The sequence below is a fragment of the Gracilinanus agilis genome, chromosome 3 (assembly GCF_016433145.1).
Source record: "Gracilinanus agilis isolate LMUSP501 chromosome 3, AgileGrace, whole genome shotgun sequence".
Classification (NCBI taxonomy): Eukaryota; Metazoa; Chordata; class Mammalia; order Didelphimorphia; family Didelphidae; genus Gracilinanus; species Gracilinanus agilis.
In genome coordinates this window covers 607,353,254-607,370,959 of record NC_058132.1, presented here as the reverse complement: position 1 = coordinate 607,370,959, position 17,706 = coordinate 607,353,254, and the positions used below count along the sequence as shown (strand labels likewise).

The following is a 17,706-nucleotide window of genomic DNA, read 5'->3' as shown; positions in this document are numbered from 1 at the left end:
ACCATCACAAGGGAATTGTCATGTTTGTGATAAAGTGCTTGCTTAAACTACAATGGATATAGCTAATGTGTTTAGGAAACACAGCAAATTAATGCTTATTAATAAACTCGCTTACAATTTATGTTCCAATGAAAAGCTTTGCTTGGTTCACAACATTTGCTTTGCAAAGCCTAAAATATCTTACTGTGAAAACTTTTTGTAATGTGAGAAAAGTCAGTTATCCATCTTTTTACATGACAATATTGATGTGTATATTCACTTCTGCAAGCAAGTTCCACAATCCTCTGGCAGTTAAAAATTGTTTCAATACATTGAGAAATTTTTTAATAATTTCAAAATCTAGGTGAAAATTTAAAAGCTGGACCATGTGATAAAAAAGGAAAAGAGAATTGTCCACTTTCTTTTAGGGGACTTCAAAAGAAATATAACCTCATGAGAAGACAGGAGACAAGCATTTTATAATTCAATCACTGTCTTTCCATGGTTATCTCTTCTCATATTTATAGTATCTGTATCTTAAGAGTCATCTGCTAAGGTATTTTCCTCAGTCAAAAGTGAGTGGTGGTCAAGCTTAAATGAAAACAAAAACTTCAACCATTCACTTATTCATCTTGAAAGATGACAAAAGGCACTGCTTACATTTACACTAAGTATAGTGTCTACTCTCCCCCATCTCAAAGGAAATCATGTTTTTTTTTTTTTTTTTATGGCATATTTAGGAGCTTGAATGTTATTTGGCATTTGGCTAATACCTGGAAAGACCATAAGCCCAGGCAAGAGAAGAAAGTTAGAACATTAAAGTCCAGATCATTTATACATTAAAAATGTGGGTGTGTTAAATAGTTCTTTTGTTGCTCATTAATTTTAAGCACAATATCAACCCTGCAATGAGTCAATAGATTAAAAACAAAAACAAAACAAAACTTGATTCTAGTATTGCTTTCTTTAGAACATGTGTTTATAGGCATTAGGGAAATAATCACCTAAAACCATTTTGAATAGAAAAGATCATCTGTGGTTTATTTTTGAATGGCAAAAGTTTGGTAAATAGATAAACAGGGAAAAGCGACATCCCAATCAAGAATAAACCCAATAACAGCAAAATTTCACCAGCATCATTATGAAAGTGTCTTCTGTAAGCCAGAACCTGCTTTAAGTTATTTAAATTCTGTTACAGGCCTGCATGAATTTCAATGACAGTGGGGCATGTGTCACCCAGTGCCCCCAAACATTTGTCTACAATCCAACCACTTTTCAACTAGAGCACAATTTCAATGCAAAGTATACCTATGGAGCCTTCTGTGTCAAGAAATGCCCACGTAAGTAACTGAAAATTCAGACTCTAAGTGTGTGTGTGTGTGTGTGTGTGTGTGTGTGTGTGTGTGTCTGTGTGTCTGTGTGTCTGTGTCTATGTCTGTGTTCCTCTCAAAATTATTTCTTTTTCTGAAACTGGGTCTTTCAATGAACTGCATACCATTTCTATGGTCAAATTCACATTTAAATAATAGAAGCTGACAAAAAGTAGAAGTTATGAGGTCCATTACTAAACTGTTAATTATCCTAAGAAATCCAAAAGTAAATTGGTTTAGCCCTTGTCAGAAACTCAATATCCTAAAATGCTTCAGTCTTTGTCAGAGTTTGTTTTCTGCCTTTCAATGATAATGGTGATTTTTTTGTGTAATATGGGAAGTGTGTTCCTCATGTGGGAGAGGAGCTGTTGGGGAATCTGGAGTAGTGTTGTATCTTCCTTTAAAAAATAGTAAATCTATTTTTACATTAATTTATTCACTGTTTTGTGTTTTTCCTAATTTTGAAAAAAATAAGTTTTATTAGCAGTTTTTTCATCTTTATTGAACACACCAAGGTAAGAACAAAAGGAAGTTAAGGAAAACATCCACAAAATGACTTTAATGGTCTATGTAAAGTTCTGATTATATAATGTAATGTTCAGATTATAGAATCCTCCCTTCTCTCCTGAGAAATGTACTTTATCTTTTGCTCTCCAGGAATATGATTATTTAGTGCAAGTAATCTGAGCTTGGCTATGTTTAGCATTATTTTAATTTACATTATTGTAGTCATTACTCATATTGTTCTCTTGGTTCTAATTGTTTCTGTGTGAGTCTTCATGTCTCCCTGTTTCTATACATTCTTCATTTTCCTTGCTTTTCAGGACATAGAGGTATTTTGTTATTGTCATACTCTTCACTTTGATTATTAATTCATCCATTAAGGCTTTTCCCTCTTTTTTCTTGCATTTCCTTCCCCCCCCCTGTCTCTCTCTCTGTCTCTCTCTCTCTCTCCCACTCTTTCTCCCTAAAGTTTTCTCTATCTCTTTCCCTCCTTTCCCCTCTCACTATGAACAAAGTGCTATCTTGCTGTGATACATATTTTGGTACATGTAGGATACTTGCTGGGTCATTATTAAAGAGTTTTCCATTTGGATGCCAGACCTTTCTTGCCTATAGCTATCTGAAACTGCAGAACTGTGTAAGATGTCATATTACATACATTTCTCCCATTTGGGAATTTTACACCTCAGAAATTCTTGTAAATAGCTCTTCAGAGAATGATTCTTCCCCAGTTGGCATCATATATGACCTTGATCGTGAACCTATGGCACACGTGCCAAAAAAGGTTACACAGAGGCCTTTTTGAGGTTATGCCTGCAGTCCTCTGCCAGGGTTCGTTACCAGAAGGCCAGAGAGACTTGAGGCAAAGCTGTTCCTCTTCCCTTCTCCATATGCCTGAAGATATTCCTCACTTCACCCACTCTTCAGCCCAGCAGCCCAATGGGAGCACTTCATCCCTCCCCATCTAGGGTAAAGCATTGGGGAAGGTGCACATGCTGCATGAGGGTGTGGTGCAGATGGCAGGCAACCTGTTGAGTCTATGTTGAAGGTGATTCCTGTGGTGGGGTTTGAGAGGAGCCAGGTTTGAGGGGAGCATAGTTTTCCCAGTGTGGCACATAACTGGAGGAGAGCAGAGCTAGAGGTAAGCAGAGTCATCAGGCCAATCTCCAGCCCCTCTTCACATGTGCCTCTTACCACTTGCCCCTCTTATCAATAGCCTAATGGGACCACTTCCTCCCTCCCCTGTTTGGGGTAAGTGGGACTAGGATGGGGGTGGGGCCTAGCACTCTGTTTCTAAAAGGTTTGCCATCACTGATATATGACATTATATGCATCCATAAGCTTTTAAAATGGGACTGGGATTGTGTGTGTGTGTATGTGTCTGTATTGTGTTGTGGGGAGTTCCATGTGACAAATAATTTTCAATTATACTTCAACATCTCATTAGAATTACAATTTTAAAGGTGTTTTTCTATCTCATGACTATAATCTTGAATACTTTAAAATATTAACTAAGCTACATTAAAGTTAAATTTAAAGGCAAATATTTTGCTTCTTTTATACTTTTAAATAAAGTGATAATTAAAGATTTATGCAAACTGGTTTATAATGAACTAAGCAGAACTAGAAAATATGCAAAATAAAACAATGTAAATAAAAAGATTGGTAAGAAAAAGCTAACTTTGAGTAATAAAAAATAATAATAACTGAGAACAGATATTGACACATTCTTTTCATATCTTAGTGAAAATAAATAAGACTGTGAGGATGGGATGTTATATATAGTGTTAGATGAGCTCACTGAGGCAGGTTGTATTGAATTCAATACCAATTAAAGAAAGTTTTGTAGAAATTCAAGTAATATAAAAATTGGCAGAAAACAGTTATTTTATAAATAAATTGGGGAAAGAGAACCCACCATTGAAAGGACAAAAAAAAAGAATCAGGAAAATGATTTTATTTTCTTCTGATACAGAAGGGATAAAGGGTAACACAAGGAGAGATGTGAAGTTGAGGGAGAATATGAAAGGGATTTTATCATCTACCTTTTTCATGAACCCCAGGCTGAGCTTAAAAGCATACTACTATACAATAGACCATAACATCAATGAGGAGCTTTTCACTAAAGCTAAACGATAAAGAGCTATATAGTAAAGGAAGTTGAAAACTCAGAGGGCTCAGCACTATTCAATTCAACAATCATTTACCAAGCATCTACTATTGGATGTTTGGGATAGAGTGACAGAAACAACATTGTCCCTATTTTCAAGGAGCTTCTTTCTAATAGGACCCCTACAATCTCAAGTATCCCCTCTCCTACAAAATGGTTATCAGAGAAGCTACCTTTCCAAAGGAGTCAAGACATACACAAATTATTTCTGAATTTAATAAATTATTTTTCATAAGTGACCAAAATTCCAACTTATTTCTTACTGCATAATACCACAAAATATCCTGATTAAATTAGTTTAGTTTTAGCAATTGACAGAATCTTTTACGATTTGTCAGTGGCTATACTAGGCATCTCCTTAAGTCCTATTCATCTTGTATAAGCTAAAAAGAATAGGGAGCTATCCATGGTAAATTTGATTTTAAATAAGCACTACATTATTTAATAAGAGGTTTTATTAAAATATTATTCCAAGTAATTGTCTTTTGAAATGTCATGCAAGTGTATTCATATGCACAGGCAAAGAAAACTCCTACGACCAAATTGTCTATCACAGTGTTTCTTTGTATATAATCCAAACTTTACATACTTCCTCTTGAGTAGGAGATAGAATACTTTTTCTTGATCCAGAACAGTTTAATTTAAGCTTCATTTGTGTTTCAAAATAACTCCAAGCATTCCTAGTCTTCAAACTTGCATCACTGCATGAAATGAAGTGGAACTACAGGAAAACACAAACTAAATGTCATTTAGTTATTAAGCCTGTAAAAAGAAATTTACACTGTCCTGAGGGCTCTTAGAATATGAGGCATAAAAAAGAAAACAAACAAAGTTAAACCAAAAAAACAAACAAACTAGTCAAAGCTATTTCTTCATCCTATTCTTAGACCATGATACAATGACAGTGGAATTCTCTGATTAAGTTTCATCATCACTCTAGTATAGCAAGGTTTGCCAAGCATGTTAAAATATCATCATTTTTAAAATTATTATTATTCACACAACAACTCTGGGAAGTAAGTGCTATTGTATCCCCATTTTTAGGTAAGTAGAAAGGGACTGGAGGGTCTCAAGTGACTTGATTACAGTCACTCATGATAGAATCTTGAGACACATTGGAACTCAGAACTTTCTGACTCCAGGTATAGCGCTGGAGCAATTTACCACCTCCTTAACTAGTAAGTACATAGATGCAAAACTATAAAATTAATATAAGGGACAAGTCATAGATATTATTAGCTTACATGTTCACTTCCAGAAATTAGAAATATTTTTTCATCCAAATTTGCTAACCAAATGCTATTACTGAACATTTTATTTTTTCTTTCCAGATAACTTTGTGGTAGATTCCAGTTCTTGTGTGCGGGCTTGTCCTAGCTCCAAAATGGAGGTTGAAGAAAATGGGATTAAAATGTGTAAACCTTGTACCGACATTTGTCCAAAAGGTAGGCTGTAGGTATGATATATCTAGAAAGATTCTGGGGACTTAATCTTGCAAATTAGAAGGAAAAATGACTTCTTATACCTTTAGAATATTACTCAAGATATCAGATGTCTAATCTGCTATATTTTAGGTACTGTGCTAAAAGAAAGAAGAGTCAAAACTTAGTTCACTCTTCTCCAGAAGCTCAAAATCCAAGGGGGGCAAAAAGACCCACATTGTTTTTTCTTCTAGCTTTTTTCAAGATTACATGTTAATTAATTACATTAAAATTTTTAGCATTTGTTTTCTGACATTTCATGATCCATGTTTTCTTCCTCTTTCTCACTCTTTCCTCCCCAAGAAAGCTGGTAATATGATATAGGTTGTACATACTTTTAAAATTAATCTATATAGGGCCAGCTACATGGCTCAGTGGATTGAGAACCAGGATTAAAGAGGTCTGGGGTTCAAATGTGGCCTCAGATACTTTCTAGCTGTCTCACCTTTAGTCAGGTCACTTAATCCTCTTTGCCTAGCCCTTACTATTCTTCTGATTTAGAACCAATAAAGAATTCATTTGAGATGGAAAATAAGAGTTTAAAAAAATTAAGTTATATAGGACACTAAAACAAGGGGGCAGTTAGGTAACTCAGTGGATTAAGAACCAGACCTAGAGACAAGAGTTCCTGGGTACAAATGTAGCCTTAGTCATTTCTCACTGTGTAGACTGTTCTGCTTTGGAACCAATAAATAGTTTTGATTCTAAGACAGAAGGCAAATGTTTAAAAAAGAAAATAAAAGACTAAACCAACACCTACTCTTAAGGAACTTGCATAAAAAGAGTGGAAATAAAAAACATATTTAAATATACAGATTTGACATAAAGATATTAAATAGAGATAGGTACATGATCTGTGAATTTACTGGTATAGACAACACCTGCATAAAGAAACCCTGTCTTGTTAAGTGATTGGTCAGTTACACAGCCAATATATTTGAGTTTTACTTGGATCAAGTTCTTCCTTCTCTCTGCCAATATCCCTTGCTGCTGCTCATACAGATAGAATTAAGAACTATTAATACATAAGGATTTAGGGATTAGCACTAATATTTGGGGGAATCAGAAAAGACTTTATTGTAGAAGGTGGTGTTTGAATTGAGGAAAAGAGTTTTCTAATGGACAAAGATAAGGATGGATTTTGCATTCCAAATATAGAAACCTCCCTTAAAAATGCCAGAAAATTATTATTAAAATTGTATCCACATTTAATCTGGGGGAAAATGAAAGAATATCATCCTCCTAAAGACTTATTGATAAGGGGTAGAGTATGAGGAGAAGAAAGTCTTAAAATTATGATAATATAAATCATAAAAAATTGGCATTCATGGAAGATATCATAGGACAAAATGACAACTCAGATTTAGTCCACTGAACAAGCTAAGTGATAAGAATAGTTGTGTGTGTATATATGTGTATAATCCACCAAAATACTGTTTGGATATAATTTAGTGGTATAAAGGTGATCCTGAGTTCTTGAAGACTATGTCAATGAGATACATATAGTGGCTAGTCAATGCAAGAGGAATACCTTTGAAAATGAACAGTCATAAACTTCATTTCTATTGAGAACAGGAATTGTTTCATGCTTTTCATTCCCAACACCTAATATGACGCTTTGCACATAGTAGGCTTGATGTTTGATAGATTTTCTGAGGATCAGCCCTAGTTCAGAAAATTTCATTCCCACAAGAGTTACAAATGGGTAGCTAGATGGCTTAATAAATAGTGCCAGGCCTGGATATGAGAGATCCTGAGTTCAAATCTTGCTTTAGACATTTCCTAGTTATGTGACCTTGGGCAAGTCACTTAACCCCAATTTAATAGTTCTTACCATTCTCCTCTCTTGGTGTCAATACTTGGTGTCAATACTTATTAATTCTAAGACGGAAGGTGAGAGTTTCAGATAAAAGAGCTAATGTTCTTGGTAAAGCAACTCTTGAGAACTTTTTTTTAAGTCATAGAAGGGGCTGTAATTTGTGTTAAAGGGAATACCTATACTGAAAAAACTGTATTTCATCAAAATAAGTATAACCCATAGCAAGGCTTCATTTGACTTGAAGGTCAAATATTTGATGAATCCCCTTTTCAATGTACTATTCAAATGTATGATATTCAATAATAAGAAAAAATTAGTATTTGGATCACTATGTATTGAAAACTGCAGTTTTATGTTTTTCTGTGATTTTTCTTTTTTTATATACAGCATGTGATGGCATTGGCACAGGAACTCTGATGTCTGCTCAGACTGTGGATTCCAGCAACATTGACAAGTTCATAAACTGTACCAAGATCAATGGGAATTTGATCTTCCTTGTCACTGGTATTCATGGGTCAGTGCTAAAATTTCATTCTATGGGTTTTTTTCTTAGAAGAAAGAATAAAATGTTTTTAAAAGGGATGCCATATGTAAGAAAGATTACACTACTTATCTTTTAGCTCCAGGGGGCAAAACCTGAAGCAAAAGGAAGTTGTAATGTGGCAAAGATAGATTTGGTGTCAGGAAAACAACAACAACAACAACAACAACAACAACAAATTCCTAATAATTAAAGAGCTGTTCCAGACCAGAAATGGATGCTTGAGATTTCACCTTATTGGTGATTTTTTTTATCTGAGGCAAAATGGTCATTTACAGTATATATCCTGGAAGGGATATCTTTTCTATTCTGGACTCACTGGATGTCTGCATTGTCATCAATTTTAAAATTTAGTGATTCTATCTAGTGTAAGGCAATACTCCTGTAATCCCAGTCACTGGGGGATGCTGACATTGGTAAATTGATTGAATTAGGAATACCTACCTAAAGTGGGCTGAACTGATTGGTCATCTACACTAAGTCCAACACTTATATTGTGAGACCATGGAGCAGGAATCAGGAGAGACAAATCTGCTAAAGTTGAAAATGGAAGAAAGCTCCTGCAGTGTTCACTAGTGGGATCTGGTCAATAAAAGTGGACACAAAACTTCTGACTTGGAGAGATAGGGAGACAGTCAAAAAAAGAAAAAGAAATCTGGAATTATGTGTTTAAAAAGTAAGAACTTGTTTAAATATGAATTAGGTCTTTTCTGATTTTTTCTTAATTTTGCATTTCATTACTAACACCAGAAACCATTATCAAAAACAGTCAATTTTAATTAATAACAAAGGAAAACTGAAGATTTCAAAAGTTATTTACAATTTGAAATTTGGTGAGAAGGGGGCAGCTGGGTAGCTCAGTGGATTGAGAGCCAGGTCTAGAGACGGGAGGTCGTAGGTTCAAATCTGACCTCAGATACTTCCCAGCTGTGTGACCCTGGGCAAGTCACTTGACCCCCATTGCCTACCCTTACCACTCTTCTGCCTTTTATTGACTCCAAGATGGAATGGAAGGTAAGGGTTTAAATAAATAAATAAATAAATTATGACAGGGGAACAAATTGTGAATGTTTACAGTTTCCTAAAAGAATAGTTTTCAGAAAACAGAGGCATAATGCACAGACATATATGTATATATCCACATGTACATATAAACTGAGTTAAGATTAGTATTCAAGTAATGCATAATTATGTAAAGCAAGAAATCTCTAAATTTTCTAAAATTTGCAAGTAATTTAAGGTTGAAATGCCAATAAATAATTATCAGAAGTGATTCTAGTATTACTACTTAATATCTCTCCATACTTCACATCAATTTGTTCTCTGTCTCTGACTTGCTCCCTCTCTTTCTCTCTCTGTCTGTCTTTGTCTCTGTCTCTGTCTCTTTCTCACTCTCCCTGTCTCTCTTTCTCTCTCAGACACACACACACACACACACACACACACAACTATTGTACCTGATCCATTCAATGAATTTCAGTTTTATAGCATACAAGAGAAAGAGTGCCTATGATCCTTCATTATACAACCACCTGCTGGTTCTAGCTGGGAAAACAACTGATCTTATGTTTCTAGAGTTACATTAAACATGTCAAATTTTCACTTTACATTGTATATATTTGTTTATATTACTGTTTAATCCCAAAATATTAATGCTTGAGGGAAAGTTAGAGAAACCAAATCATATCTAACCATCTGAAATTTTATTCTTCACATGTATCATCATACTATTATCATAATACAAATCAGTAACACATTACTAATAAATAAATGTCCAAATAGGATACACAGAAACATTAGAAAAAATTTATATTTCAATTCATAGCAACAATTGTGTGCAATGGCATATAAAATACTTATGTTGCTTATTTTATTTTACAAGGGTCCACATGTTGCATGAGGGAATAAGTATTAAAAAGCAGTTCTGCTCTCTACATTGTGATTTTTTTTTTCATACAACTGGAAACATAATATGTGGAACAACAAAATCATCTCCCTATTTTTCAAATTATGCTCACAATGTGATTAGGAATTGTAGAAAATTTTCCCCTGCATATTAGATTAAAATAGAAAGTCATATCCATCTGCATCTTGGTATGTGTTGACACTTGAAAAGAACAAATGGAATTACCTCAACTGCATCTGCAACAGAAAACATTTGAAGCCAACAATTTCCTTTATTCTATTATATATATTTTTCCATGTGACATTCTAGTGATTAACAAACAGAGTTAGAGTAGTGGGGATTGTATTTCACTCTTCATTTTCCTTTTTATAGTATGAAGGTCAATCTACTAAGGAAGGGAATTTTGGAAATGAAATACCTGAACAAGTGGTATTCAGGAGATCTGTTTTATTTTGGGAGTGTTAGGAATTCCACTGAAAAGATTTCTTAGAGCAGGAATTTTATCCTAAAATCCAGGGTATTCCTAAGACATCCATGGAGATCCATGAAGTAGCTTCAGAAAAATTGTATTACCTATATCTCACTGATTTGAATGTGTGATAAAGTTCTTAACCCATCTATTGTTTTATTTTTTTATTTAGAATATTTTTCCATGGTTACATGGATTCATGATTTCCTTGCCCCCCCTCACCGTTTTTTTCTCCCCCACCTCCTAAAGCTGATAAGCAGTTCCACTGGGTTATACACGTATCATTTTTCAAAACCTATTTCCATGTTATTCATATTTGCATTAGAGTGATCTTTTAACATCAAACCCCTAATCATATCCCTATCAAACTATGTGATGGATTATATGTTTTTCCTCTGTGTTTCTGTTCCCCCAGTTCTTTCTCTGGTTGTGGATAGTGCTCTTTCTCATAAGTTTGTCTGAGTTATCCTGGGTCATTGCATTGCTGCTAGTAGAAAAGTCTATTACATTTGATTGTGCCATAATGTATCAATCCCTGTGTACAATTCAACTCATCTATCACTATCCATTCTATATGACTTTTGCCCACATACTCCCCAATATTCTCCACAGTGGATTTAGCCAATTTATGGTTATAAGCACCCTCATTAAAAGTAGAAACATCCATTCAAGAGATGCTATATTATGCAGCAGGAAGGCAGTACGTTCAAATATAATTTGGTGTATAATAAGGGCAGTTTTTGAACTTGATAATAGAACTAATTCTCCTAATCAAATAGCAAGATGACATAAAGAAATGCTTTTAAAATATGCTTCTCAAAAGCAATCTAGTTCATAACTTAGAAATAAAACTGTAAACCAGTGATGGCAAACCTTTTAGAGACCAGATGTCCAAACTGCAACCTCACACCTTGCCTGCCCTACCCCAGACAAGAGAGGGAGTAAGCATTCCCATTGGGCTGCTGGGCAGAGGGGTGAGTCATGTGAGAAATGTCCTCAGGCCTTCATGGTAAAGGAGAAGGTAGCAGCCCCCTCTAGCATGCTACAGCACACATGCCAGAAGTTCACCAACATTGCCCTAAACCAGCCATGGGCAAACTATTCCCTAATCACTACATCTGGATGTGGGGGTATAGTGATTAGAGAATTGCTTAAGGCAGTGATGGGCAAACTACCACTTGGATCTGGCCCCCAGGGAATAGTTTGCCCATCACTGCCCTAAACTATTTCCTGGTATTATTTTTTAAAAAGTACTTTCTGATTTTATTGAAATTGTAATTTTCTTCTTAGGTCATTGAATTAAAAATACAACATTCAGCTTTCAGCCCTACCCATTGAATAGCAAATATTATTTTCTAGAATTTTCAATACCAAAGTAAAGCCAAGTGACTCTTATAATGACAATATTTCTTAAATAGGGATTTCATGAGTCTTAGTTGTCAGTCCAAGTGCTGTCACTATTTAATTATAGCTATTATGCCTGAAGAATTGAAGTGAAAATTAATAGAAACATGTATCTAAAAAAACCCTTTGTCTAATATTTTCCCAATATATTTTAAAAATGACTCCACTTTCTCTACTCCCACCCTCCCATTTTCTTTCTACAATAATAAGCCTGACCTGCACTTTCTGAAGCTCTTTCCTGTCATCTCAACAGAAAATATTATTGACTGGAACTCATCTCAGTGTGGCAAATATCTTTACTTTCTCCCCAAAAAACAATTCATTCTAATTATTTTCAAAAGTTTCAAAATAAAAGAAAGTACAAATTTAAAAAATCTTGGCATCTCGATAAATACTTTGCCTTAATTATCCTCAATAACCTACTAACCAGTTTTTAATAAGATAATGTAACTTGGTTAAAATAATTGAGGGGCTTCTATGAACTATAACAAAAAAGAACAGTCAAATTAAAAGGGAATATGGTGATACATATCTGAAACAAGTTTTCTCAGAAGAACATTATATTGCTTAAGAAATTATCAAATACTTAAATCTTAATTTCTGATAGGCAGACTGAGGCCTATGAAGGTTAATTGGCTTGAACCACCCCTATCAGTGATGGTGAACCTATGTCATGGCACACAAAGATGGCACACAGCGAGTTTTCTATGGCCATGCAGCTGCACTCCTCACCTCCCTAAGACTTCATTACTAGAATGGCAGAGCTGCCCACTTACCTCATATTTTTTCACATCACCCACTCCTCCGTCCAGCAGTCTAATGGGAGCACTCATGGGGTAAGGTGGGTGACTCACAGGTGGCAGAGTTGGAGGTGGGCAGAGCACTGGGGCTACTCCCGTTCCCCTCACTAAATGTGCTAAGGAAATTCCTTACTTTACCCACTCCTCTGCCCAGCAGCCTAATGGGAGAACTTTCTCCCTCCCCTGTGTAAGGTGGGGGGGTGGGGCACACCCAACACTTGGTGTGGAGTGGGGCACAGTATACAGTCTCTGGAGGGTAGGCATGGCACCCAGTCTGGGGGTAGGTGGGGCAGGACCTGACACTCCATCTCTAAAATATTCATCAGCACGGACCTATAAGAAAACAGGGAGTAAGCCAAGAATTCCTTTTACATTATCTAATGTGGGAACCACCAACAAAGGTCCATCTATTTTAACTAATAATAGTGACTGCATTTTTTTTTCTTGTGCCAAGCTTGATATCATTTCTGTGCATTAGAGTAAAATAGGAAAATGTAATCATATATATCATTTTGGGACATTATCAGTAAGAAACTGTTCTAATACAATGGTAATAGAAAAGGAAAAGGAAACAATATTTCATATTTGTAGGTACCAATAATTATTAGAATTGAACATAAAAATGTATATATTTAGTATATCTCATACTTAAATTCAATTTTGGCATCTCATGACATGTTGTGAAGTTATATGCAGAATGGCAAGCAGACAGTATGTCATTAGAGTGTCTCTCAATTCAACTTTGTAAATATTTTGTTTAGAATTTGAGGACATAAATGTTATGTCCTATACACAGATAATTATCCAATTATTTTAGTAATATAAAGGATTGTTTTAGTCCATTTGTTTTCTTATTGAACCTGAATTTGAAATTTTGTTAAAACCTATTTGTCATAATAGAGATAGAGTCAAGAAAACAATTCAGGTACTTTTTTGATATCTGGAAAAGATAAAGAGTGCATGAACAACAACAACAACAACAACAAAAAAAAAACAACAACACACTAATCCACAATTTCTAATTGAGTTATAGGAACCATCTACCCTCTCCCATATGTCTGCTAATTTTAGTCATTATCATTTTTTGAAGTTACTTTACCAGAACTTGTTAACCTAGTGGTGGAGGAGAACATTCCACAGATATTTACAGAATACAGTATGAAGTGCTATGTTTATATCAATTGGAAATATATGTAGAAATATCAAAAAGGCAAGGGCACTACTCATATGAAATATTCTTTTAGAAGAATTAAGCTGAAAAGACAAACTCACTCTCACTTTATTTTTGTCTTGTTGAAATGAAAATTTCAAGATAGCAGGGTAGTTAGCAAGGTGTAGTGTAGGATCAAATAAATCCATAATACTATACTATGGTTACAATTGGCTTCACATTAACCAGTTGGCATCATGTAAACCAAGATTTCAACAATATTATTTGATACCACAGCTAGTTTCCTGAATTGTAAATTTCTGAAGATTAATCTTTGTAGATTAATTTTGGGTTTTAAAGAAAATATATTCTGCTTATCTTTAAAGTGGTAATAATAACTATAGATCAATACCCTTACTCTCTAGGAATATGAGAAATCTCAAGTAAAGCAATTTTTATTTGGGGGTATAAAATTTTATTAAATTGCTTTTTGTTCTGAAATGCCCTGTACATAACTTGAATTATGAATATAGAAGGACAAAAATAATGCCTGTCTAAGTTTTCTTAGTGGTATTCTGTAACATATTTTTAGTCAATGTATGATTACTTAGCTGGTTAGGGGGGAAACTGCTTCTGGAAAGTATAATTCATAGGTAGAAAAATGTCCTTTTTCTAAAAAATCATGATTCTCATAGATTATAATGAAATCTTATCCCAAATAAATCTAGAAAACCAGAGGCAGTCATTTCTACTAATTATCTTTTTTTTATTATCCCCTTAACTTCCAAACTTCCAAATGAATTGCAGGCAGAAGAGCAATAAGGAGTATGTAATTGGGGTTGTGACTTGCTCAAGGTCATATAGCTAAGAAGTATCTGAGGCCAGATTTAAATCTCCCATCTCTAGCCCTGGCTCTATCTATGTAGCCACCTAGCTTTCTTTCTTGATCTTGTATCAGATTTTACATAGAATGTATACATTTTCTACTGAACTTTATTTCTGTAGCAAATGAAGACAAGAAGTCAAATAATCCAGTTTGTTGTTAATAGCTCTCTCATTTGAAAGATGAGGAATCTGAAACCTAGGGAGAACAAATGAATTATCTAGATCATATGCCTAGATTGCCTGCCAAAGTTCACAGATGAATTTAAATATCATTTCAGATCTGGATCATTTTCTTCTATATCACATTGGTACTCATGAAAATCTCTTGAGTGGTCCAAAATGAGAATTTTTTTACATTCCAAAAGCCCTTTGCCTAAGAAGTCTTAAAATGTGCCACTAAAAGAAATGAAACTTTTCCTAAAGATGATAATGGTACCTAAAGAGAGTCTAAGACACTTTACATGTTGTACTTATGTCAAATAGTTTCCAAGTTATTTGCAAAGGCTTGATTTTAATGAACTTAACTCTTCATGTGCTAGAACTTTGTTGGCAAGCCTCCTTTTCCCTCTCCACCATGCCTGAGGGCATTTCAAACATCACTTGCCCCTCTGACTAGCAGCCCATTTGGAGCACTTCCTCCCCTCTCTGGGGCAAGACAGGAAACTTACATGTAGCATGTGAGTTGTAGTTTGGGCACTCGGTCTTTAAAAGGTTCACCATCACTGTAATAGAAGAACTTCCAGCTCATTTTGAGGCATTCACTAAATATCCTCCTTTTTTAGGGATCCTTACAATGCAATTGAGGCCATGGATCCTGAGAAACTGAACATCTTCCGGACAGTCAGAGAGATAACAGGTAACTCTGGGAAAATAGAGTTATAATGTGAAACAATATTTTTTCCTCTGGACCATAAGAATGTAGTGCTTTTATTTAAAATATGTTCTAATCAACATCTTCTCACCATATGTACAAGCTTCTCAAAAGCATGATACTTGCCATGAAAGTCTACAAATACTTAATCTTATACATATATTTTGAAAGCCTCTGCAAATTTAAAAAATGAAGTGTAAATTTAAGATTATTTGTTATTACACATACCAAATGATCCTTGTACTCAAATAACATTTTTATAATTCTTTGTTACTTTTTATAATAAACTTAGTGATATGGTGTCATTTTTAGTATGGCAAAAGTGTAGCATCTTGTCATCTTCACCATCATTGTTGTCATGGCTCCTTACATTTGCATAATAATTAACACTTTTCTAGGGACTTACACACATCTCATTTGATCTTCACAAAATTCAAGTGGAAGGAGTAGATATTATGCTCCCATGTTATAGGTATGGGAAGTGAGCTTCAAAGAGGCTAAATGACTTTCAGGAGAGCTAGAACTTGAATGTCATCCTTCTTCCTCTAATCAATGTAATATCTTTACCAAAACATGCCTAAATCTATGATATTCATAAGAACCTGAAAGATTTCAAAAATAAATTTTAGAAGATATCAAATTTGGTGAAATTATCATTATCATTATTATTAATGATGATAAGAACTCATTGATATAGTACACTAAAGCTTACAATAAGCTTTATATACTTTTATTTTTTTCCACTGTGAAGTAGATTAGTGAGGAGACTGAGACAAGGAAAAGTTAAATGACTTCAACAAATTAGTTAGTGTCTAAAGCAAGATTCATTCCCAGGACTAATGCTAAACCTAACTTATTGTTTACTACATCATGGTGACTTTTGGAGTCTAAATCTTAATTTTCAGGAAACATTTGCATTAGAAACATGGCATTCTGTCCTTTTTTTTTTTTTTTTTGGTACTTTTCATTGGACATGCATTTCAACACAGAAAGTGTGAATGCAATTCTGAACCCCTTAAATTGCTGAAAAATCCCATTATTGGAATGAAATAACTGCCAAACAGAAATGCTCTTGACCTATTTGTAGGTTTTCTCACATGCCCATCATGTTTCTTCAACATAAGGTGATCCTGTCATGTTTCAAGAACTGAAGGATTCACCATGAGTGAGACAATGAGATACTGACATTTCTTTTTGCCCTTATCTTCCTCAGGTTTCTTGAACATACAGTCTTGGCCCCCAAACATGACAGATTTCAGTGTCTTTTCTAACCTGGTCACCATTGGTGGAAGAGTACTGTATAGGTACGTGTTCAATATCTGTGTTTTAGTCTGAAGAACTCTCAAAGTTCACTAGAAGTAGATACATTTCTTAAAAACTCATGTATAATATTAGAAAGCTCTTGTTTCATTGATTTCACTGCTCTAGAAACATAAACTTTTCCATTTTCCATCCTGGAGATAAACTCATAATGAAAAACATGCCACAAATGATGGTCTACAGAATGTAGGGAATATGCCTCTTGGATTTTCAGCTCCCTAAATCATTTACAGTCATACAGTGCTTATGCTGATTTGAAGATATAAGAAATGTCATGAATTTCAACCTACCTTTTCATCATAATTTATCATAATCAAAAGATATATTTGGGTGACAGTTACCATTGGTGCTGGCATTTGGATCAGGAATTGAAGTGATAGTATTTGAGTAGTTAGTTACTTCACCAGCCCATGGCTCTACATGAATATAGTGCATGACAGCAAGATCAAAGCAGAGTTCAGTATATCCAGAGGAAGGATTTGAACTAGCACACTGGATCATTAATTGAAACAGTCAGTTGAAGATGTCTAAAAAGACAATAGAATGGAACAGAGTGGGTATGAGCATATTTCAGCACATTATATATGATGGATTATTCAGGGTATTCAATTTTAAGGAAGTTATTAAGGAAATGGATGATATGAAAATAAAAAAAGATACTTTGTCCATAAAATAAGGATGGAAAGGAAGAGGCTAGCTAGAGAACAAACTACATGCTCCTTTGTTATCCATGCGATGAAAAGAATCTGAAAAAAGCATCCATCATTATGGTAAAGGTTTGGAGAACATAGGCAGAAATCATGGAGGATGATTTGGGATCTCTATTGTTGGAAGGAATAACAACACTTATAACATCACCAAGTGTTGATATTTTGGAGATTACCCCTTACTTTGGGCTTCATATGTGTGGGAAGACCTACTGTTAAACAGACATGACATGAACTTACTACAGGGAATTTTTGCTAGCCTATGGATTTTGCTAAGATATAAAATTGTGAAAAATGGCAACTGAACTTTCTCTGCCAAAGCTTCACTGG

At 34.6% G+C, this 17,706-nt stretch overlaps 1 protein-coding gene across 1 annotated transcript in view; it reads left to right on the top strand.

Moving 5' to 3' along the window:
- ERBB4 (erb-b2 receptor tyrosine kinase 4) overlaps positions 1-17,706 on the top strand; it is a 1,378,308-nt gene that overhangs the window by 993,728 nt on the left and 366,874 nt on the right. Inside the window, exons 7-11 of the mRNA XM_044670735.1 lie at positions 1,178-1,319; positions 5,355-5,468; positions 7,711-7,837; positions 15,261-15,334; positions 16,563-16,653. Coding sequence (XP_044526670.1) covers positions 1,178-1,319; positions 5,355-5,468; positions 7,711-7,837; positions 15,261-15,334; positions 16,563-16,653 — 548 coding nt within the window. The remainder of the gene's footprint in view (positions 1-1,177; positions 1,320-5,354; positions 5,469-7,710; positions 7,838-15,260; positions 15,335-16,562; positions 16,654-17,706) is intronic.